This window comes from Dipodomys ordii, unplaced genomic scaffold, assembly GCF_000151885.1.
Source record: "Dipodomys ordii isolate 6190 unplaced genomic scaffold, Dord_2.0 Scaffold97, whole genome shotgun sequence".
Taxonomy (NCBI): Eukaryota; Metazoa; Chordata; class Mammalia; order Rodentia; family Heteromyidae; genus Dipodomys; species Dipodomys ordii.
This window is the reverse complement of record NW_012267313.1, coordinates 3,516,516-3,539,565: the sequence shown is the minus strand read 5'-3', so window position 1 is coordinate 3,539,565 and position 23,050 is coordinate 3,516,516. Positions and strand designations below refer to the sequence as shown.

The following is a 23,050-nucleotide window of genomic DNA, read 5'->3' as shown; positions in this document are numbered from 1 at the left end:
GCCTTGAGCAAAAAAGCCAGTGCCCCGGTCCTGAGTTCATACACAGGACCAGCACCATAAAAGCAGGACTGGAGGCGTGGCACTATTAAGCAGCAGCCCTGAGTTCAAATTCCATAAAAAATAAAAAAGAACTGAATCAATCAAAAACTTATAGAACAAAAACAAAATTGGCTGCATTTCAAACACACATTCAGAATAGCTGACTTAAGTGATGGTCAGTTAATAATTGCAGTGTTTGGACAAAAAGACATGTTAACTATTAAAATAAGAATATGACATGTAATTTTAATATATGCTATATATTTTCTATATAGCTGATGTTAAGCCATCTTTTCTGCAAGCTGCAAAATATCGGAATGGAGAAGGATATCACATTACCACGCTGAGGGAAGATAACTGTATGGTATAATATATATGTATGTGTATATGTATATATATATATATATATATAAACTGTTTTCAAGTAGATTTAATAACTTTGATAAAAATGTAGCAAAAATAGGGCACAGATGTAGAAAGAGGGCATGTGTGGCATGTTGCTTCTTATGAAAGAATCAACATCTGGGAGTGAGGGTGGGAAGAGGTGGGAGGAGAGTTTAGGTCTGCAGAAGGAGAAGGTATGAAATGGTCATCCAAGAATGGATCAGAGGCTAGTGCCAGAATGGCAGAGCACCACACAATGTCCACTTTAAGAAGCGATCATGTGTTTAAGGTGAGGATAGATGGCTTCATCTATTTTTCTATAACCATATTGGGGTTCAGAAGGAACATGTAGGAAGGAAATGGAAGAGTGAGATTTAACCAGTGTAAACTTCAACCAGGAGTAAACTACATAATGACGAATGTGGGGGAGAAAGCAGGTAGAATGGGCAGATAGGTGGGGAAGTGTGACCAGAGGCAGGCAGGAAGGTATGGGCTCACCATAACTGAGGAGTGGAAACAATGATGGACATTGTTTCCATTGTTGAGGGACGGGGGACTGCAAAAGGAAAGCCAGGTTTCAACTGGACAAAGGTGAAGAACAAGGATCAGATGATGAGAGGCAGGGGATGGAGTTAGCAAAGACTTCCAGAGCTGTGGGAATGAAGGTGCCAGGGACACAGGGAGGAAATCTGTGCTTATGGTAACTAACTTCAAAAGGCAGAAGAAAAGAGAATCCTGAATGTTCTCAAGCAATATCGTGGTGGTGTAGTTCTGGGTGTTAGCAGAAATATGTTTTAAAAATTAAAGGCTACCTTAATTCCTTGGGAAACAGGTAAATTACAGGACACCCAAATGAAAATTTTTGAGAATAACAATAAGGTATGATCATGACAGGAAATACAAAAGGTAGAACAAATAACTGCTGCCAGGCTATTAGATATCTTATTTTTCAATATATGTATAAAATTAGAAAATACCTACAATATTACATTTTATATTAGCTTGAATTTGGGGTGATTTTTTTAACTTAATTCCTTCCCCCACTTGTGCTAGAGATCAAACCCAAGGCCTCATGCAAGATAGGCTGGCCCTCTGCCACAGAGTTATACACCCATCTCTCTCAGTATATTTTAATTTTTAATAGCTTTTACTTTCTTTTTATAAAGAGCTATATATTGTTTATGGTTAGAAAAGAAAACCTTATGTAATATTTAAACAGTTATATCATCCCATGCTATTGAAATATGTTACTGTATCTACATTTCTTGACACGAACAATAGATTTTTCCAGTTGCAAGTTTCTCATTACTTTCAAAGTGAAGACGCTGGCATTTCTTTCCTTGCCTGGTTGACATTAAACACAGAGTTGTATTATGTGCATAGACCTTGCCCAAGAAAGCCTCAGGTGCCTACCTGACAAATGGATGTTTCAGGGTCACACAGGCTGCTGTGCCCATGACACTGACATGGAACACAGGTACCCAGAGTTGGACCAGGGGTACGGCCACCTGGTTCAGAACGCAGTCGATAGAATCCTGGCAGGCATGTCTGGAAGAAAAAGGAAGTCAATGAGAACAGCCAAACTGTAGATCTTGTTTCAGTAACACTGAGGTTCTGATACAATGTATGACGTTTGTATGCATGTATATGTGTATATGTATGTATATATGCATGTATGTGTGTGTGTGCCAGGCACTTAGTCATGCATGCAAGGAACATCTGTGTAATCATATTTCAGTAAAGCAAAGCTTTCATTTGCATCTACAGCTTTTATCCTGACAAAAAAGCTTTATATAGACTTTTTTTCCCCATTGAGGAGTGTTTATTTTTAACTAACATTGTCATATGGACCAAAGTCTGAATTCCAATGTGCTTGACAGCCTAAAATCTGCTTCTACTGTATTTGATGGAGAAATAACAAATGTCCAATGAAATTCAGCAAAACAAAATTAGGTAAATAAAAATGTCTTGGATACATTATTTATATCCATGCAATTTAATGACTATAAATGGAAGAAATTCAAAAGCATATCTTGGAACTTACTGGGCCACAAAAAATTTTACATTTCCCTGATATCTTATTTTTTTAATTTTGCAATAAAAATCTGATAACCCACAGAAAATTGCTAGTGAAGCTGACATGTGAAATCAAGACTTTCATCTTTATTCAGTTTTTTTTTTAATTTTCTACTGCTCTCTGGAAAGAAGGCCACATCTCTGGAGAGGACTGTCTAGGGTTTCATGTTGATTCCTTCATATCTATCAGAGTTTGGTTGGTTTCTGATCAGGGGGTAGAATCAGAATACCCACTGAAGATTTTCAAAGACTATTTCACATTCTAAGTAGAATTTTTTTGACTTAGAAATATTTATCCTATCGGTGAAAGAAAAAATGATGACCACTTAGTAGGAATAATCTCTTTGTGATAGCAAGTTCCTTGTGCCCCTACATTCTTTGGTTCTGCCCTAAGTTATCCAGATTGGAATCTATAAAAGTTCCCTGGAAAGAGGAAATCATCAATACTAGTATTCTCCCCTGCTTACTTTGATTTGTTTAATGTGTACTTCAATTAAGCACTTAATTAAGACTCTCTGCTTTTATCAGCCTGTAAGAAATTTTAATGAGCTTTAATAATGTCCCAGCTTCAAGCAAAAATAGAATAATATTCATAGTACTTTTTCATCTCATTTGTCTCATGCTGTACATAAATCATATATTTTAAAATATTCATATTATTTAAAATCACTTTTTACCACTTTTATCACCTTTACCACATTGTTTCTTTCTGTGTGTGTGTCTTGTGTCAGGGGAGGAGAGGATGGGGTTGGTAAACATTAAACAAATTTTGATAGAAAGTTTAAATCAAGCTTTAGAAGAATAACATGAACAGATATTCTCCATTGAGAAACTGTATTCAGTTAAATGTCATCAATGGAAATGTGCAGCGGAACACCAAGATGATCCCCACTGACATGCACAAGTTTTTCATATTGCTGTGGCTCTTTCCTAGGCATCCTGAAAGCACTACATAGTCACTAGTATTGATGTCCACTCCCTGGGCTATGAGTTCTACTGTTCTAAGCTCTGTATGGAATCTGATAGGTCTTTTGTATCTTTGGATCTTAAACATACCGATGATTGGTTCCACCTCTAGAGAATCAAATTGAATTGGTAGAGACTGTGTGTGTAGGGTTTGTTTTAAGATTACCAGAGGGCTCTAAAGCAGTCAGGACCAAGCCACACGAGAATATTGCTCATCTGCCATGAATGCATGCTTTTTAAAAGGACTTACACAGAGCTGGGAGAGAGGAGAATTTCCTTTGAAGGTTAGCAAGAACAAAAAGGTACAGAGAACCTATGCCAAAGTTCAAGCTAGGCATGATAGTGAATGTCTAATGTACAGGGTGCAGAGGTAGTCAGATTATGGTCATAGACCATAATCCTTGAGCAAAAGAATGTGTCATTATATGAAAAATAACAAACAAAGAATAGGGCCTGGCTCAAGTAGTAAAGTGCCTACTTAACAGGCATGAGTCTGTGAGTTCAAATCTCAGTGCTATGAAAAAATAGTAAATAAATAGGCCTTCCGACTCTGGCATTGTAACCTAATAGGCAGATAGACTAGCTTACATACTTTCTGAAGTTTCTAATGTTTTAGATTAATATTTTTTCTGAAGGATTACATGTCTAATAATTAGATTTTCTGTATTGTGAAATAGTCTTTTGAAATATTTTAAAATACAAGTGGATGCTTACTCCTTTTCATCATTTACTCTCCCAATAACTTTTATATTTATGCTTTTTATTCTTGTTCAGGTATTTTTCAGCTGGAGATATTTCCTTTCTCTATGAACCAGTGCAAAATTCAAAATAATTATGTTTAATTGGAATTATAAAGAGCTACTTCAAAAAGTCTCATCTAAAGTTTGTTTTGGAACACAAAGAAAATTAAAGAAAAACAAAGGAACGTATTTTTTTTCAGTTCATTTTAACTGCTTTGTTTTCAATTTCAGACTTTTCCAAAGTTCTCATCCCATGTCCTAAATTATGCATAACTCAATTTTCTCCTGTTCCACTTCCATCTTTTCTTTCACAGCATGATGTCTCTTCAAAATAGTGAAATCAAATTTGTACAAAATTGTGGAAGCATGATGAGAATCAAACAAAAGAGTAAGAGATCCAGCAACTCCCAAAGTTTCACAACATTCCTTTCTTCTCTCAGAGTCAACAACAAAAACAGCCCATTGTGCAAGAGCCAGTAAAAACACTGTCTTGTATCCTTGCCTGGATTTTGAAATCAGTCAAAGTTGAATTTAGTCCTGTTCAATTTACTATTTATGATGTGTATAGGTTTTGGAGACTGCCTCAGTTTCTTCACCTGGAACAGAAAGGTTTTGTATACCACAATGCGTGAGTGTAAGCTTATCTACACTTTGGAAACAGACTCACTTGGATTTAAGTTGCAGTTTTAATGCTGCCTAGTGATCATGGCAAATCCCTTAGCCATCTGGACTTCAAAGACTGAAGATCATAAATCATAAGTGATGATAGTAGAAAATGTGAGCTTGTAGAGGAAGCAGTAAGCACTCAATAAGCAAGTTATGTTTTGATATAGGATTATTGTGATGCTATAATGATATACTTAACGTTGGATATAAAATAGGTCAATACATTTGCTTCCTTCCCAGATAAAGTTTGTGTATAGTTGCTGAGGGTAGAGTAAAAATGAAAGCAATTGTGATTGTTGTTCCAGTCTATTGGGAAAATTACAATATATGCCTCATCATAGCACATTTCTTTTCTTTTTTGGGCTGGGGGTCTGGTCATGGGGCTTGAACTCTGGGCCTGGGCGCTGTCCCTCAGCTCTTCAGCTCAAGGCTAGTGCTCTACCACTTGAGTCACAGCGCCACTTGTGGCTTTTCTCTTTTTTGCTTATGTAGTGCTGAGGAACTGAACCCAGGGCCTCAGGCATGCAAGGCAAGCGCTCTACCACTGAGCCACCTTCCCAGCCCATCATAGCACATTTCTTATATTTGTGTGCATAGCCATAATATGAAGGTAGTTTTGGTCAGCACTAGACTAGACGACCTATACAAGGGTGGTCTTATAAGATTATAGTGCCTAGTAGTATCATAGCTGCCTTGCTATGTATAATCTGTGTTTGCACATGATAAATTGTTCAGTGACAATTCTCAAAATGTGCTTTCATCCTTATGCACCACATGACTGCACATGGAAACAGAGTCCTAAATCTACAAGTAAGGAGAGAAATTTGTTTTAGATTTTATACTTGATACTATGGATAAATTGGGGACTTAAAATTAGTTTACTATTTAAGAATCTGACTGGCGACCCCCAAAATACCAGCTGTTCAACTGTGAGTTAGGTGCTCCATTAAATATGGGAAGTAAGGTTATTTGTTTGAAATTATTAAAGCATAACCTAGAGATAATTGGTGCATTTTTGATTTCCATTTTATTGTTGCACAGAAATTGTGGTTGTTATTTTTTTGAACATTGTTTGTTATCTTTTTATTTGTATTTGGAAAGCTTTTAATGGCTTTTTTTTTTGTCGGTCGTGGTGCCTGAACTCTGGGCCTGGGTGCTGTCCCTCAGCTCTTCAGGTCAAGGCTGGCACTCTACCACTTGAGCCACAGAGCCACATCCAGCTTTTTCTGCTTATGTGGTGCTGAGGAATTGAACCCAGGGCCTCATGCATGCAAGGCAACAACTCTACCACTGAGCCACCTTCCCAGCCCTGCAGTTGTTATTTTCTAGTCTATAAATACAAAGAGTATCTGCAGACAAAAAACAGTGTTTGTGTTAGTTTAGGCAATGCTCAAACCAAAGGTGATTGTGGAAAGATGATGTACTATCAACACAGTGGCTCTGAGAACAACAAATCTTTTGCAGAAATTGTATCCATTTTTTTTTTTTACTTCTAGAAGCAATGATGTCTCTACTTCAGATAATAAATCGCAATAATTTAAATATTTTGAGAACCTAGCATTTTTAATGAAGAAAATTCCAGTATAGTAATATTAAAGGACATAGGTAAAGGCTAATTATCTTTTTAGTTGGTTGTATTATTAGTGGCAATCAATTCTTTTTTTTCTCTCCAGAACTATATTTTGGGAAAAACCCATAAAATGAATAACTATGAAGGCAGATGTCTTTAGAATACCATAGATTTATCCAAAACATTCTAAAGTAATTGCTTTGTATATTCAGGACCCAAAACATATGTAACTGAAGTGGGATGTTTTATTTCAAAACTGTCCTTAACTTTCACTTTGATGATTAGATTTTATGCCTGGGTAATTACACTTTAGAATCAAGATGAATTCTAAATAAAATATTTAACAAGCTGGGTGCCTGTAGCTCACGCCTGTAATCCAAGCTATTCAGGAGGCTCAGATCTGAGGATCGTGGTTCAAAGCCAGCCCCAGCAGGAAAGTACTTGGGACTCTTATCTTCAATAAACCACCAGAAAACTGGAAGTGGCACTGTAGCTCAAGTGGTAGAGCACGCCTTGAGCTGAAGAGCTGGGGGATAGTGACCAGATCCAGAGTTCAAGCCCCATGACTGACCCCACCCAAAAAAATGTATAACAGCTTAGAGGCAACAGGTAGTGGGGAATACACCGGGTACCTCATTATGAGAGATAAGCCTTTATCTCCATAATTTCTCTGCTAAGTATTCCTGTAATTGTTATCTGTATATAAGAACATAATTGAAATTCACAGGACTAGGCAAAGGCACAAAATATATGTGGATACTTGTACATATTACTCAGTTTTCTCAATTTCCATCATTTATCATTTGCATTATTTGTGCTAATTTATATTCTTATGTGATGGAAAATTACTGAAATTAATGAAGAAGCATGATTTAGAGTGTACTATTTGAAAAATATTTGTAATATTTAAAATCTGCAGTAGAAGATGTATTGCATTAAAATAATATATTACACTCTACCAACATTTTTGGTTGATAAGAGAACAATATTATTTTAAGTAAATTCAGAAAAAAACAGAGCTATAATAATTTTCCACATAGCTAAAGGTCCACCTTGACTCATAGCTGAGTATTTCACATGAAAATAAAATTGCAGAGTCAGAGAATTTCAAAACTTCAAAAGCCAACCTGTCATTGTATAGTCTGAATACCTATATAATAACCAAAACTATAGCAATATGAGAATTGACCAAGACTACACAGCTGACCAACATAAAGCCACAGACTCCTTTGAATAAATGCAACTTTATCTCTTGACTAAATAAATTTCAGACAAGATCGGGAGTGTTCAGGGTGATATTGCCATAGACTTGACTAGAAAATTCTCTCTGTCCTCTAGCTTTTCATTTTCCACGCTTACTGGAAACAGTGCATGTGCATATATTCACCATCTCACGTTTGATCTCCAATCTGTGTAAATATGCATATATGGAAGGGTTGTATATAACATGTTAGAAAGGTGATAGGCAATCAGACAGCCAGATAGCCACACACACGCATACACACAGAGATAGATTAGTGGTATGTGTGCCAATGTATTTAATAATGAGGTGAATAATTTATTAAATCAAAGTGGACATATTCAAATGAGCATTGACCTCAGAACACTAACAAAAATGCTTTACAATCCTTTCAAGGGTGCGTCACAAGTTACTGGCATTACCCTCTGAAACTGTCCGCTGAACAATGAGAAATCCATATGATGGTAACCAAGCTTCATGCACTTCAAATTTACACTCAAATTAAACACTATGATGTGTTTGTAGGTCAAAGACCTGAAGTTCAGCAACAAGTAAAAACAAGGGTTCTGTCTGAGCAGTGGAGTTAGGTAGGATTTACTGAGGCCACATTCTTTTTATTGTGCTACCTGCCCTTCTCAGGACAGAAGCATTGTATACAATGTTTTTAAGCTGTACTCTGAGTTTGAACTAGTGCCATTATCGACCTTACAGGCCCAGGCTTAACAAAAACCTCCCAAAGTTTATTTATAAGAGAAAATGTATAATCTTATTTATAAATAAATTAATCCATGCACAGGTAGCTAGTTAAAATTGGTAATCTTATTAACCAGACTACTCACATCAACTAACTGCCAGGCACCATGGTGAGTGCTCAAAGTCACAGGACATTCAGTCTGTAAGATGCTTAGTCTAGAGGGGTCACTGATCTGCCATGGGTATCAACCACTGTATCTGATGAGAACTAATCTGGGAGTCTCAGGATATAACATGTCCTAGAATCCCTTATATCAGGAGTCAGAGTCCAGGTTGCAGCAGTTCAAATATGGCAACAGCTACTCAGGGATTTGGGTGTTTACTATCTACAGTTTACACCTGTACCAAGCAAGTCTCATCTCTCGTGTATAGTGAAACAGTTTCAGACCCAGGGCAGTTAGTCATTCATTCTACCTTCCGATGTTACCGTGTTCCTTGTTTTGCTTATTATTATCTTTAGGGACTTGTACAAAGTAGTTGAAATTTAACAAAGCAAGTTTATGAATACCACATGTCTTGTTCATTTTAATGGTTAGTATTTGTAGAAATTAAATTACTTGCCTGAAGATGGAGATCTGGAAATTCACAAGTTTTGAAAGCACTCCAAATCTTTCCCCCAAAATATTTTAAAAATAAAAGCAATTCTTAAAAAATAATGGCTGAATAACAGTAGCATTGTTGGAATAAATTTATGTCCTTCTGAGAAGTTTGTGTTGATGGGAAGGGCCTACTCCTTACTGCATAAGTTTCTTTTTAATTTTTTCTGTTCTAAATAAAACATTTTCAAAATTCAATATAATCGTACTATCTCATAACCACTGCAGTTAAATGCTTCTAACTGTTTAACTGATCAGAAATGGCACCAAGAAAATAGATCAGTTATCAGAAATGGGACCTTGGAAAACATTATTTCCTTGACTGCTCATGTTTTCCAAACTCTACTGATGACCAAGTATGTCTGTTCTGCGAGGATCTGTGATGCCCAGAAAGAGGAGCGTCATCTCCTTGATGCTGTGCCTTCCTAAAGGTGTGAGCATGAGATGAAATTCAACGGGGCTAAGGATATGGAGTAATGTCAAAGCAACTGGACAAAGATAGTGTTGGGAATGCTTCCATTTGGCTCCTTGTAGGGATGGGTTAAGCAGGTGAGAGTAACAGCTGGATTACCTCACAGGACAAGCCAGAGTAGCCTGGAGGACAATCACATTTTTCTATCAGTCGAGCTGGAGGAGTCACTGCTGTGATTTGTCCCGGTTCAGCCACTTCCATGGAAATTTCAGAAATTCTGGAAACAGCAAGCACATATTAGATAAAAGCACAGTCAGTTCAGGTCACCTCATACCTATTACTTAGAAAATAATAGATACTATTTCAATGGACAAATAATAATTAAATCTGTTCATATGACATTTTTATATAGGTACATAATATGGGATGATTAAATCAAGATATTAACCATTGTTTTTAACCTGCCTAAATTTCATGGACTCATGTGTCATTCACCTTACTAGTGTATTTTTGCTTCCTTCCAGACTGAGGTTACATATTAGCAAAAGATAACCAGAAATCAAAAGGAGATTAGTAAATTGAAGGTCTGATCTCCTATTGAGATGTTATTATAAAGATTTTTTTCCACTTTGTAAAATGTAAGTGGCTTGAGGTAGACACAGTCAATTAATTAAACATTTATATCCTTCCAAACAGACAACCTAAGGTCATTCTCCAATAGAATATCTCCTGTAGTCCTTAGTGCAACTGCTTTTAATTTACTGCTACCTCTGCTTCTGGCTCTCAAGTGTCTGGATGTCCTTTTAAAACTTTAGAAAGCTATCTAGAATCAACGATCAAACATGATCTAACGGCATTGATCTTTCTGAGGATAAAGAGCCTTTCAAATTAATATTTTTAACACTATTAAATGAATATTTTAAATGACTTACATCACTCTTCCCATTGATAAAAAGTCTTTGTAATTCAAAAAATATTCACAGAGAAAATAGTGATTCCTATTTCATTAATATGAAATTATACATTAAAGTATATGCAGTCCATAAACTCAGACCATTTCATGACCAACTAACTGGAAACATGAAAATGTTCTGCAAATAAACTTTTAAATGAGACAATGAATTGTTTTGCTTCAGTAAAAGATACCTCCGATAGTTTAATCATAAACTTCATAGCAAGCAGAAGTAGTTTTATTGAATTATGAATGCACATTCTGGTTTGACTACCCCTGTAATAATCTGTACTGGGCAAATTAGTCAGCCTCTATGAACACAAGATAAGATAAAATTCAGGTTTTAATCTCCCCTTTATAGAGTACACATATGAAAGCCTCCACCTTCAGCTCCACCAAGACCTGGTAGAAACAAGAAAGTCAAATAGAATTTGTTGACATAGTCAAATGGTGTTTTATAACCATCGAAGCCAAGAGCATCATCTCACCGTCTCTCTCTTACACATACATGCACAAAACTGATCAGCAAGTGATTAAAAATTAAAAGAAATGTGAATTATGGCAACGATAGATATTTCTGCAATACACCACTTTTCTCAGGAAGCTCTTTGGGATCCCAAAGGACAGAAGGTTGGAGGACTGAGACAGTCAGAAAAATAATGATCCTGTTTGCAACAGAGATATGACTTTGATTAAACAACTAGAATGATGGGTGGAAGGAAGCGATTCTATAAACGGAACCACAGATTTAGTGTCTTCATATGTATGTATACAAATATGTCTTCAAATGAATATATATATATATGTTCATATATATATAAACTGCCCTGACAAAGATGGAAAAAGTCTGAATCTCAAGCTGAACATCTAATGTTTCTCTTCAACTCTTTTGCTTGTGAAACTGTTAAAAATTTATGTAATAATAAGCTGTGGGATTATGTGATATTTTGGGGAAGAATATTCAGCCTTTTTCAAAACCTTTGTCGTGACTCATCTGTTTCATAACTGCTACTGCTATTGATCTGTCTTATTTGTTGCTATTATTGCTAGATTATAACTCTAGGTTTTATGGAGCATAGTAGAAGGAAATCTTTTTTTTTTAATTTAAGTTTCACAAAGTTGTCACTAAAGCCAAAGAATTTCATTTCATGAGATTTGCGAAAATGCAGTAAGAGAAGGGGACATATAGGATAAAAATGGCAATGTTACAGGTGAAATTGCTGAGTCAAAAATAATACAGTGAACAATGAGTGACAACATTCTTTTTATCAGTGCCACTGGCAATATGTTCTGTAAACTACCAAACTTACTGCTGTTTGGGAGAATTTGCAAAATAATCAATTTGCATGTCCATGCTATGCAGAAATGTTTTGTCTTTTACCATTTATATATGTTTGATATTTTAAAACAACAATACAGTTGATAGTAATTCTTAGTATATGGTTTTTATTATTTGCACAAAAATAAACTCTTGTTGCTTACTGCAACGAAGAGTATAACAAGGGAATCATAGGATTAAAGACTAAAAAGTAAATTTGGTCCTTGGTTTACCCTCTTACCAAAAGTCTCTGTGTTAATCAGGAAAGCAGTATGGATCTTTGCATGAAATGAATGGTTTACTGTTCTATGATGTACTTGGTATAGCATAAAGATTAAAATATCAAGTTTTTGGATTCATTAGCTCAACAGTAAGTGTCATACTTTTTCATCTGGTTTTTCGGGCTTGGTCTACTGATTTATCATGAATGACTATTTTGCAACATATATTGATTCAATATGCTTACAGAACATAATAGAAAAACACAAAGAGCAATTGAGACACTGTATGAAATAACTTTCTGTCTCAATTTATCTACTTGAATTTGGTAATTTATTCCTTCTAAAGAGACAGATTGCATGTATACATGCTGCTGACATCTATTTTGTTCTTTTATTTTAATTCTGTAATATTTTCATGGTTATTCATACTTTTCCATATCTATAAATGTGCTTACTTCTCTTTCAAATTAAACATTATCCCTCAGCTTTGGTACCATAACATTCCTTCCTTTTATAATCAAGTTCATGGAAAACAACAGTGCACACTTACTCTTTAAAATCAAAGCGTTCTTTAAAATTTTGAAATTGTCTCTACCCTCCAGCCCTACTGGAGCAAAGAAACATTGGCTCCATGTTTTCCTTCATTTGCAATAATCAGTATTTGTCTAGAAAGTCTTAGAAGAGGATCACAATAGCTCAATATATAAGAAGATGCTAGGCAAAATAAACTCCAAGATATGGGAGAAACAAGAGGTTTTTCCTTCTTGTTGTTTTTATGTATTATGTGAAGTTATTTCTTTTTTTCTTGCATTTTAAAAATTTTCCCCCTATGGTTTATCCTTTGTTGTCACTGTACTTGATTTGGGTACCCTGTGTATTGCATATACAGGGAAGGAGAACAACAAAATTGTGAGACAAAGGACAAAGGGCAGACCAATGTAAAAGCAATACTCACAAGACAGCATGTTGGAAATGAACTTTACAAGTTGGGGGGCATTGAGCGGGAGGGAAAGTGGGAGAAAAACGAGGGAGAGGGTAACAGTTACCTTACATAGGTAACTGCAACCCCTTTGTACATCACTTTGACAATAAAATTAAATTAAAAAAAGTAAAAAAACAAATGGGCTGTTTGCCTTGTGAAAACACTGAAGGAGGCAGCCCACTGTTTGGTTTCCATGATACCTCATGCCCTCCTGCTGTTCTTCTGTGATTTTCTATTTCTTTTCACTAGGTTTCCCAGTTGTTGTAGGACATGTTAAATAGGGGAAATGACAATATGATATGGTCCCCTGTGGTACATAGAGGAGAATAATCATGTTACAAGAGACTGGACCAAATTGGCTGTGTTTGGTTTACCTGCTATATAAAGGAGACAACTTTCTTTGTAATCTTATAATACCCATAGAATAGTTAATTGCTTTCTTTCTCTCTCTCTCTCTCTCTTTCTTTCTTTCTTTCTTTCTGTCTGTCTGTCTTTCTTTCTTTCCTTTCCTTTCCTTTCTTTTCTTTTCTTTCTTTTTTTTTTTGTCAATTGTGGGGCTTGAACTCAGGGCCTGGGCACCGATTTCATTCAAGGCTGGTGCTCTACCATTTTGAACCACAACTCTGCTTCTGGTTCTCTGGTGATAATAACTGGAGACAAGAGTCTCACGAATTTTTCCTGCTCAGGATGGGTTTGATCCTCACATCTCACCCTCCTGAGTCTATAGGATTGCAGGCACGAGTTTCTAGTACCTGCTTAATCTTCCTGAAAATTTAACTTGCTTCTTAAACTTACCATGTCAGTTTTTTCCCCTTGACCTTGCTCCTTATACTTCTTGCACTTCTTACTTTTTGTGGAGAATGACAATAACTTTGATCAGGAAGTCACTTGAACTCACACTTGGTTTGCTCTTCTATAATTACTAAAAATCACACACTAAAAATCAACTCTTTCTGAAGCATGTCTGAGACCTGAGAAGAAGATCTTCATTTGACTATTCACTGTCCTCACTTACCTGCTTTGCCTCACGACATTTCCATAAGTAGCCTTGATAAGAATATAATGAATGTCATATAGTACGTCCAAGAAGTCTTCCCGGGTCACACTCCTACTGACTCGAGGATCATCACCGTAGTATTTCCATTCTCTCTGTCAACGTAAGAAAGGAAACATTGACAAAGCTGGAAATGAAACCATCAGAATCTTTGCAGTAGCCAGTGAGTGACTTTACCTCTGTCATTTCAATTTCATGTCTTGTCAACTGGCCAATGAGAGGGGCAGCCACGTGCCTGATGATAATTCTAGCACGATTCGGAGTCCCGCCTCGAATGATAACTTGAGGTTTATATGTAGACACACCTATCTCATCCCGAGCTTCAAAATAGATCGTGTACTTGAGTTTTCCGCCATATGCCATCAACTGACAACACAAAATGAAAAGTGATGATGTAGGTACATCTCTGAATGGCTTCATTCCAAAAATTCCTTTTTACTGTGCTCGGGGATTTTTAGAGAACTTCTTACCTTCTTTCCTTCAAATTGTTCAGGGAGTTTCCAATAGAAAGGCTCCAGATGTAGATCTTCTCGCACCCGATCCATGTCTGCTACAATCTCTGGCTGCAGAAAAGTGATGCCTTTGGTTGTTGTATGTTGGAGGGCTTCATCCACCAGAGGGAGGATAATCTGCTCAGCCTGCAGCATTACCTACATGGGGTCAAAGGACAATGGAGAGTTCAGGTGAAGTCTTTGGGTTTCCTTTTAAAACAAAGTTATGGTTTGCTCATCCATCTGTGGTGCCTTTTCCCTCTTGGCTGAGGTTTTCTCACAGGAAAAAGGAGTATCATTGTGGGTGAGGGTCATATATGGTAAAAGATAAATCCTTTTGGTGATGGTACAAATCATAGTATCCAAAAATTGCATTCTTTCAAAATAATACAATAGAATTCATAAACAGAAAGAGGTATGGGAAAATTAATATTGTCAAGGCAAATGTGTTCCCTGGCAGAAACTAGACAGGTCCCTAAGACTAGTTGGAATAAATGCCATGAATCCTGGTTTCCATTACTATGATCGGTCATACCAATGTTCACGCTCACCCCTCAGAACACAGCTTCTTCCTTTGCCACAGCACAATAATGTGCTGAGACTACTTCTCTTTGGCATTTCTTCTGCATCAATAGTAAGAGAACTACCTTTTTCAATAGAGAACTACCTTTTTCAATTTTTTTGGTACCATCGCTGAGGCTTGAACTCAGAACTTGAGCACTGATTCTGAGCTTTTTTGCTCAAGGCTAGCATTCTACTTCTAGCACCATAGATAGCTCTATTTCTGGCTTTTTGGTAGTTAATTAAAGATCAGAGTCTTACTGACTTTCTTGCCCAGGCTGTTTTCAAACCATGATCCTCAGATCTTAGCCTTAGGATTACAGGTGTGACCCTGGGGTGCCTGGCTAAAAGAACTATCTTGAAGGAAAAATCTACAGAAGGCATTTATTCCAACTTCCTAATGACACACCAGTGCCTCTACCATTTCTGAATGTGCACAGGGGAGACGGTGACTTAAATGTTTTTGGCATTTCCTACTACTCCTCACTGCCTAGCTAAAAGATGCCAGCAGGGACCAACATTACACCATTACACCATTACATGGCTCACTGGCTCCGTACTCACCCACGTGAGGACCAGCCCTTTGGCTTCTGAGCACTGGCTGGTAACACCGAAGCAATAGCAGCTGCTGCAGCCAAGTGGGTCCTTGGCATCAAGCCCGAATTTGCCAGGCCGACACCTGTCGCAGTGGACGCCTTCCACGTTTACCTGAGGAGAGAAAGGAGTCCCTCAACGCTCAGATAAGCAAGATTGTAGGAGGAAAGGATGAGGAAGCAACTGAAGAATGGATATTAGGAACATATTTCTTTACAATCATAAAACACAAACCAAAATAGAACACTCATGTTAGATCTCAAATGGTACACACTATTAAACTAATTGTTAGGATGCTTTTTTTCTTTTCTTTTCCTTTCTTTCTTTCTTTCTTTCTTTCTTTCTTTCTTTCTTTCTTTCTTTGTTTCTTTCTTTCTTTCTTTCCTTTTTTGATCAGTTGTAGGGCTTGAATTTAGGGCCTAGGCACCGTTCCTGAGCCTCTTTGTGCTCAAGGCTAGCGCTCTACCAATTGAGCCACAGCTCTACTTCCAGTTTTTTTGAGTGGTTTATTGGAGATGAGAGTCTCACAGACTTTCCTGCCTGGACTGGCTTTCAACCGTGATCCTCAGATCTCAGCCTCCTAAGTAGCTAGGACAGGCATGAGCTATCAGCACCCACCTAGGATATCATGTTTTTTTTTTTTTTAGCTTTTTTATAATAGATAATCTATGGCTAAGGATATGCCTAATTGTGTTTTAAACCTAAGCAGTACATTTCTAACCATTCTGCTATGAGCAATATTAAACACGATAACTTCAAAAGCAAAGTAAAAGCACCATTTCTTAGTGTTCTATGAAATGTTTTAAAAACATAGTCAGGAGATTAAAATTTTGTCCCATTTCTGATATAATGTATATTCTATCACAGGCAGTAAGTATGTGATAAGCATGACTGGATTAAGTAATAATATAGCATTGCAGACTGTACCGATTGATGTCCTTCCTGAAAGAGGTGGCTTTTTGCCTAAATCCTCAGGACTGAATTAAGAGTCACCATCAAGGTTTCCTCCGTTCCTTTTCTTCTGGCTCTGCCTACACCACTTTAACTCAAAAGGCTGCCTCTGACACAGTTTTCACTGCCTTTATCTTGTGACTGATTTTTCAGAAATATGTAAAGGGAAAAATCAATCCCTCTTATCTTTTTTAATTGGCTGTTTTTCTACATCATTTAGCAATATTAATGAGGGCTGAAATTGTACACAGAGTCCCTGTTTTTACTGTCAGTGTTTCTATGTGATGAAATTTTCCTGAACTTCCACAGAAGTAAATGTATCTTTCAGGACACAGGGGCTGCAGGTTAACATTATGAGAAAGAGGTTTCATAAGCTTTATTGTTGAGCTGTGATTGTTTCACCCCGTGATACTTAGGAGAACAATCCTCCTCGATCTAGACAGGACAGGATATTATTCTTGAGTAGGGAATATATAAAGAAAAAAAAACAATTTTACTGAAGTATTTAAATACATTATATCTACCATCAAAGAGAAAAGTTGAGCTTGCAAGTTTATCTGTATGTCAACGAATACATATATTCATTAATTCATGTATATATATTCACCGACATACATATATATATATATACATATGTATATATGTACATACATATATACATATATAGCAGATATATATAAATATCTGCTATATTTATTTATTTAGTGTCTGACAACTGGTTTTTGTGTAGTAGAGTAAAGCTACAGCTGAGCTATGGAATCACAAGTGAGTAACGTTTGTCCTTGCTGCCTTTCAGGGGTACATACCTTACAAGTACACTGCCCAGTTTGATCACTGCAGAAACATTTTTTAGTCTCTGAATCACAGGTTGTGGCATCTGTCCCTGGCAGGAAGCAGTCACAGAGACTGCAGTGAGGGTAGTTCCAGTGCCCTCGATTGCACTCTGTACATTTTGTACCAGAGAATTTTGGATGGCAGTTGCATTGGCCTGTATTTACATTGCATTGGAAATCCAAGGATCCCACTGAGCTGCAGTTACAAGCCTGGGGAAGAAAGAAAAACAGCAACCATTAACATCCCTTGATAGGAAACATCTTAAAATTTTAATCCTAATGTGTGCATGCTTCATTAAACACATATTCATCATGTAGCTCTTATGTGCTTGGTACTATTTTAGCCTGGTCTCTTGGGAAACATTAATGAACATAGACATTACAATTGCTTCCTGCATTTAGGGAAATAAATTACGGTCTAGGAACCACAATGTTATGTAGATAAGAACAAAAACATATTTCCTTCGTCTTTTCATTATGGGGAAAGGTTAAGCATGGATTTTCTTCAAACACTTTTTGTTTCAAAGGAACCCTTAGACAAGCTCATCTCACCTCGCCATCTCATTACTTGTAGCTCAAAAAAAATGTACAGAGACCTCCTTTATCGAGAAGGGAGCTATAAGGACATAGAATCCTTACTATGCCCCGGGTAATAGGGAGGTAGGAAATACTCTGAAAACCCAACAAGTAGAAACAAATCAGACATACAGAAGCCAACAAAAGCTTAGCAGAGAAATGATATGTAGTGTATTGGCTTTTGATTTCAGTTTTATAGATGACCCTGATTTGAAATATTTTACTGCTACCTTTCTTTTCCTTTATCTTACATGCATACAATTTTTAAAACTCATGGAATAGGTTTTTTGTTTTTGCTAGAACTTTAACAATTTGAGGGGCTTTCTTCATTTATTTATTTATTTATTTTTACTAGAACAGGTTGCGTTCTTTTTTCTTTTTTTTTTCTTTTTTGTCAGTTGTGGGGCCTGCGCTCTGGGCCTGGGCACTGTCCCTGGGCTCTTCAGCGGAAGGCTAGCGCTCTACCACTCGAGCCACAGCACCACTTCTGGCTTTTTCTGCTTATGTGGTGCTGAGGAATTGAACCCAGGGCCTCATGTATGCAAGGCAAGCACTTTACCACTGAGCAACCTTCCCAGCCCTGATATGTTGAGTTCTTTTAGGTAGAGAACATAATTTTTTTGACCAGATCTGAATCTTCTTTTTTTCCCAAATTCATCTTTGTTATATATATGCATATATATATATATAACTGTCTTATCAATTTTATTCTTTAGGATCTATTTTAACCTTCACAGTAGGTTAATATTTTCTGCCTGCCCAATATACAATATCAGAATGTTCCTAACCTTGTTTTTGTTTTTTTTTTTACCTTTTCAAGGTATTTAAGTCTCAAATTTGTTGCCTGTTTATATCTCCTTATCTTTAAATAGCAAAAAACAAAGGAGATATCTGTTAATACACTTGTTTAAAACAAAAGCACTAAGTTTTGAGGAATAGTTGACTGTACAAATAGACACTGTGACCTCTCCAAGTCAGAGAGTTAATTCAGGAAGTTATAGTGGAGAATAAATGAGCCCATTAGCCATATGTTTAGATAGCACTACACCAATATCAAACCTAAATCATAATTAGATGCAATGTTTATTTAGCAACAGAGGATTTATTCACTATTCCCCTGCTAGTGAAAAATGTCAGGCTTTATAGTCTATTTCAATAACAGCTCAAATGATGTGTGTGCTCACACGTCAGCATGGAGAAATTATCCATGACACAAAGAAAGAAGAGCTATAAACCTCAAATCACTGTTTAAACTAGAATTTACAAAGAATTTATTTGTGAATATAAACTCTAATATTTAAAACCTTAGATGAATTCTACACAATTTTTTAAGTGACTTCATAATGGTAAAATGCATAGCTTTTCAGACATTTTGGCTCAAAGTAATGAAACTTTTAAAATCATCTTTAATTAATATATTATCCAAAGTTCAAAATTAATAACACCAACATTAATTGTTTATGCAAAGATTTAAACTGAATTATAGTGATTCACATCCTGAATATTCAAATGTCTAAATGTTCAGATGTCTAACTCTATTATTAGAGTTGCATATGGGCTAAATCATTGGGAAAAGAGAATCTACGTTTTTTTGTGTACTGCCTTGGGCCAACTAAGATACTATTGGTTATCACATTTTAATATTCTTTAAGTTTGCTCAAAAATATAAATCTGTGATAACTTTATCATATATGCAAGATTTGAAAATAAAATATTAGTAAGAAAAATTATACAGACCTAAATAAATGTTAAGTCATACCATGTTCATATAATTGAAGACTCAATATTATATATATATATATATACATATATTTGATTCCCAATCAAATCTTAGAAGATTTTCAAAAAGTTGAGAAGCTGAATTGGAAATTTATATGGAAATTCAAACTATATAAATATGCAAATAGTAACGGAAATAAAGACTAGAGTTGGAGAACTTTAGTAACTTTGTTTCATTTTGTGCAAGAAAGCTACAGAAATCAAAACACTGTATTATATACATAATGATAAACATATATAAATACACAGGGAATACACTAGATTTGAAAAGGGGACACAGTATTTCATATTAAATAAAATAATCTTTTCTACAAATGATATTGGAAAAACTGAGTAGCAAGTGGACTTTATGTCAAAGTTTTATGCCATACCAGACAAAATAATTTTTAAAGGAAAATATAATCCCAAATTTAATAACTAAAAATGTAGAATTTGTTGAAAAAATAAAATGGGAAGAGCTGGAGTTGTGGCTCAAGTGATAGAGCAAGAGCTTAGCTAATGCAAGGCAATGAGTTTACATCTTTGTGCCACAAAAGAAAACATAAGAGAGCCAGCCAATTTAAATCTGACTTGGGAAAATCGATACTTCTTAAAATAGTACATAAGCATGAGCCACAAAAATAGGCAATAAAAGTAATGTTTCTAAAAATCACATAAAGTTACTAAATAAAAATCAAGCTCTATTATACTATAGTATATACTTATATAACACCCAAGTTAAAGGACTTGTTTCTGGAATATATACATTATTAAGAAAACACTTAATAAAGATATGCAAAAGAGATATGCAAAAATCTGTAAGTACCTCATAAAAAGAGATACACAAATGAGAAACTAGCTGGTAAAACATTTGCCAACATCCATTAAATACTTAAAACCTATAAAAGATATGAATACACACCCAGCAGAATGCTTCAAATTAAAAATGGTCAGAATTTCAAGTGTTAATTTAGAAGATGTTAATGGTCTTATGAAGAGAAATAAAAACATGCTTATAAATAAGCCTTTGACTTCATACCAATGTTGACAGCGTAATTATACATAATAGCCCCAAACTAGAAATGACTCAAGTACTAATCGAATGTAAATAAACAAGTAATAATATGACATGTAACTGAAATTCATTAAACAATTAAGAAGATCAAAATGTAGATACATGTAAGAAAATGAATGAATTGGAAAATCATCACATTAAGTGAAGGAAGCCAAACCAAACTACCATGACAGCAAAACAGCAGTAGCATAGGATTCCGTTGGGGATTGACAGCAAAGCAAAACAATGGATTTTTCCATGACTCTAATTGTTAAACAAGACTCAGCACAAAGTATCTCACAAAAAAAGATAAAAATGATAGAACATTGAACTCCTCACCTTCCTGAACTCACGCCTGCTACTCTGATTATATAACCTTGGGAGTTATCTGTAAGCCTTCTCTTTCTGCTAAGAGTAATGAGCTCCTACCAGCTTGAGCCCCTCATCATAGCTAGACCACCTCTGCATGGAAGCTCCTTCGTATTGTTGTTATTACTCCTTAAGGTGTAATGACATGTTAATGGTGACTCTTCTTCAGCAATCTTATCAGTTCTTCCCTGCTGATGCTACACTTCTCTGACCATGAGTCTTGGCATGCCAATTTCCACCATCTGCCCAAGGTGGGGAAAAGGAGAATGAGGACTTCTTTGGCCCCAAGCTAAAGGTCATTAATAGGATCCTTAGAATTCTTTCAACTTCTTCCTGACGAGTCAATGTGGAGGTAGTGTCTAGAGACTTTTAGTGAACTTCTTCCACGAACTTCCCATTGACTTGTACTATGCTGATATATTTCACCTAAAGATGTAATATTTGCTTTCTGCTCTTACTACAGAATTTTTTGTTCTGTTTTCCCCCTCTTTTTGTAGGTATTGTGGATTCAGCTGAATAAATGTATGCTAAATTGTCTTACCCAACAATAAAATGAAAGATCATGAAAGTTATCTGCAATTCACTGTCTGACAATTCTGTATTTTTGTGATGTAAGAGTGGGATTTGAAATTCCTAGTTGTCGAACTCTACTGAATCAACAATAACAAACCTGACAGAAGCTGTCAGATGATAAAGTAAGTCACTCACCTTACAACCAGTGACAATGCTGTGGCCCCAGGTATAGGGTGCACAGGTGGAGCATCTCTCCCCAATGGTGTTTGGAGGGCAAATGCATTGACCTGTTTTGGGGTCACAGTTATTACCCAGATGGGAACAATCGCAAGCTTCACAGAGAAAGAAGGGAAATAAAGAAAGGTTAAATGACTTGATGTTTACTTAAATATTGAGATTTTATTGTTAGTTAATATGGCTTTTCATTTTCCATATTGTGTTTAAGCGTCCTCGGACATAAAAGCTTAACTCTTTCATATTCTATATCATAGATAGCTACATTGCACAAAGGAGATGATTATCTAATATATACTGTGTTTAAATGAGTGTTTTCCCAAGTCAGGCAATTCTAGATTTCCTAAATTTCCTCTTAACTGAAATATTGCACAGCCAGGCAAAATGGAGTTTAAAATTTTGGTTGTGTAGCTATTTAAAGTTATTGTTTTTGATTTTCCTCTTTGATGATGACTGAGTTTCAAAATAATAAGTAAGTTTTGTGAATCAAGTCCAGTACATCACGCATATAATTATAAATGACACAAAATTTCATTTTTATGAATATTTAAAACATAGTTATAGAAACTCTTTAAAGTCATTTTAATTTTTGCTTATCACCTTCTGGTATTTCTTTCAATAAGTTTTCATTCTATTTCCTCAGAATATTAGATAGAAGAGTGAATTTCTTATCTATTCATGTCATGAAACATTAACAAAACAAAGTTTAAGAAGCTCTTCCAAGCCATGTAAAACAAGGCATTTTTACCTCTTATTATCAGTAGTTGCGCCAACTACAAAGAATATGTTTTAGTACAGTTTTTAATTTCCAACAACTAAAAAGTGAGAGTAGAAACATCAAGTACTTGACCTAATATTTGACTAATATTTGAGAAACCTTCTGACTAATTAAATGATGAGTAAACTATTTTATTAAGCACAACTTGGATATTTAACTAAGTTCACTTTTTAAAGAATCACAATTATTACTGTTCATAACATTTTGTATCAGTTGCTAAAAAGGTTTAGCACAATACTAGACAAAGAATAAACAATAAATAAATGTCAGTAATTAGTGTTTTTTTGTTATTATGACTATGGCTGTTTATTTTACACCAAAGGATTTAGTTCATATGCACCATTCATTAAGAAGAAAAATACTAAGCTT

At 35.7% G+C, this 23,050-nt stretch overlaps 1 protein-coding gene across 1 annotated transcript in view; it reads right to left on the bottom strand.

Annotated features, from left to right (window-relative positions):
- Lama2 (laminin, alpha 2) overlaps nucleotides 1–23,050 on the bottom strand; it is a 544,126-nt gene that overhangs the window by 163,191 nt on the left and 357,885 nt on the right. Inside the window, exons 22-29 of the mRNA XM_013026778.1 lie at nucleotides 21,865–22,001; nucleotides 17,373–17,609; nucleotides 15,586–15,729; nucleotides 14,440–14,619; nucleotides 14,147–14,335; nucleotides 13,931–14,064; nucleotides 9,602–9,719; nucleotides 1,837–1,971 (exon numbers count right to left, since the gene is read on the bottom strand). Of these exons, the coding sequence (XP_012882232.1) occupies nucleotides 1,837–1,971; nucleotides 9,602–9,719; nucleotides 13,931–14,064; nucleotides 14,147–14,335; nucleotides 14,440–14,619; nucleotides 15,586–15,729; nucleotides 17,373–17,609; nucleotides 21,865–22,001 (1,274 nt within the window). The remainder of the gene's footprint in view (nucleotides 1–1,836; nucleotides 1,972–9,601; nucleotides 9,720–13,930; nucleotides 14,065–14,146; nucleotides 14,336–14,439; nucleotides 14,620–15,585; nucleotides 15,730–17,372; nucleotides 17,610–21,864; nucleotides 22,002–23,050) is intronic.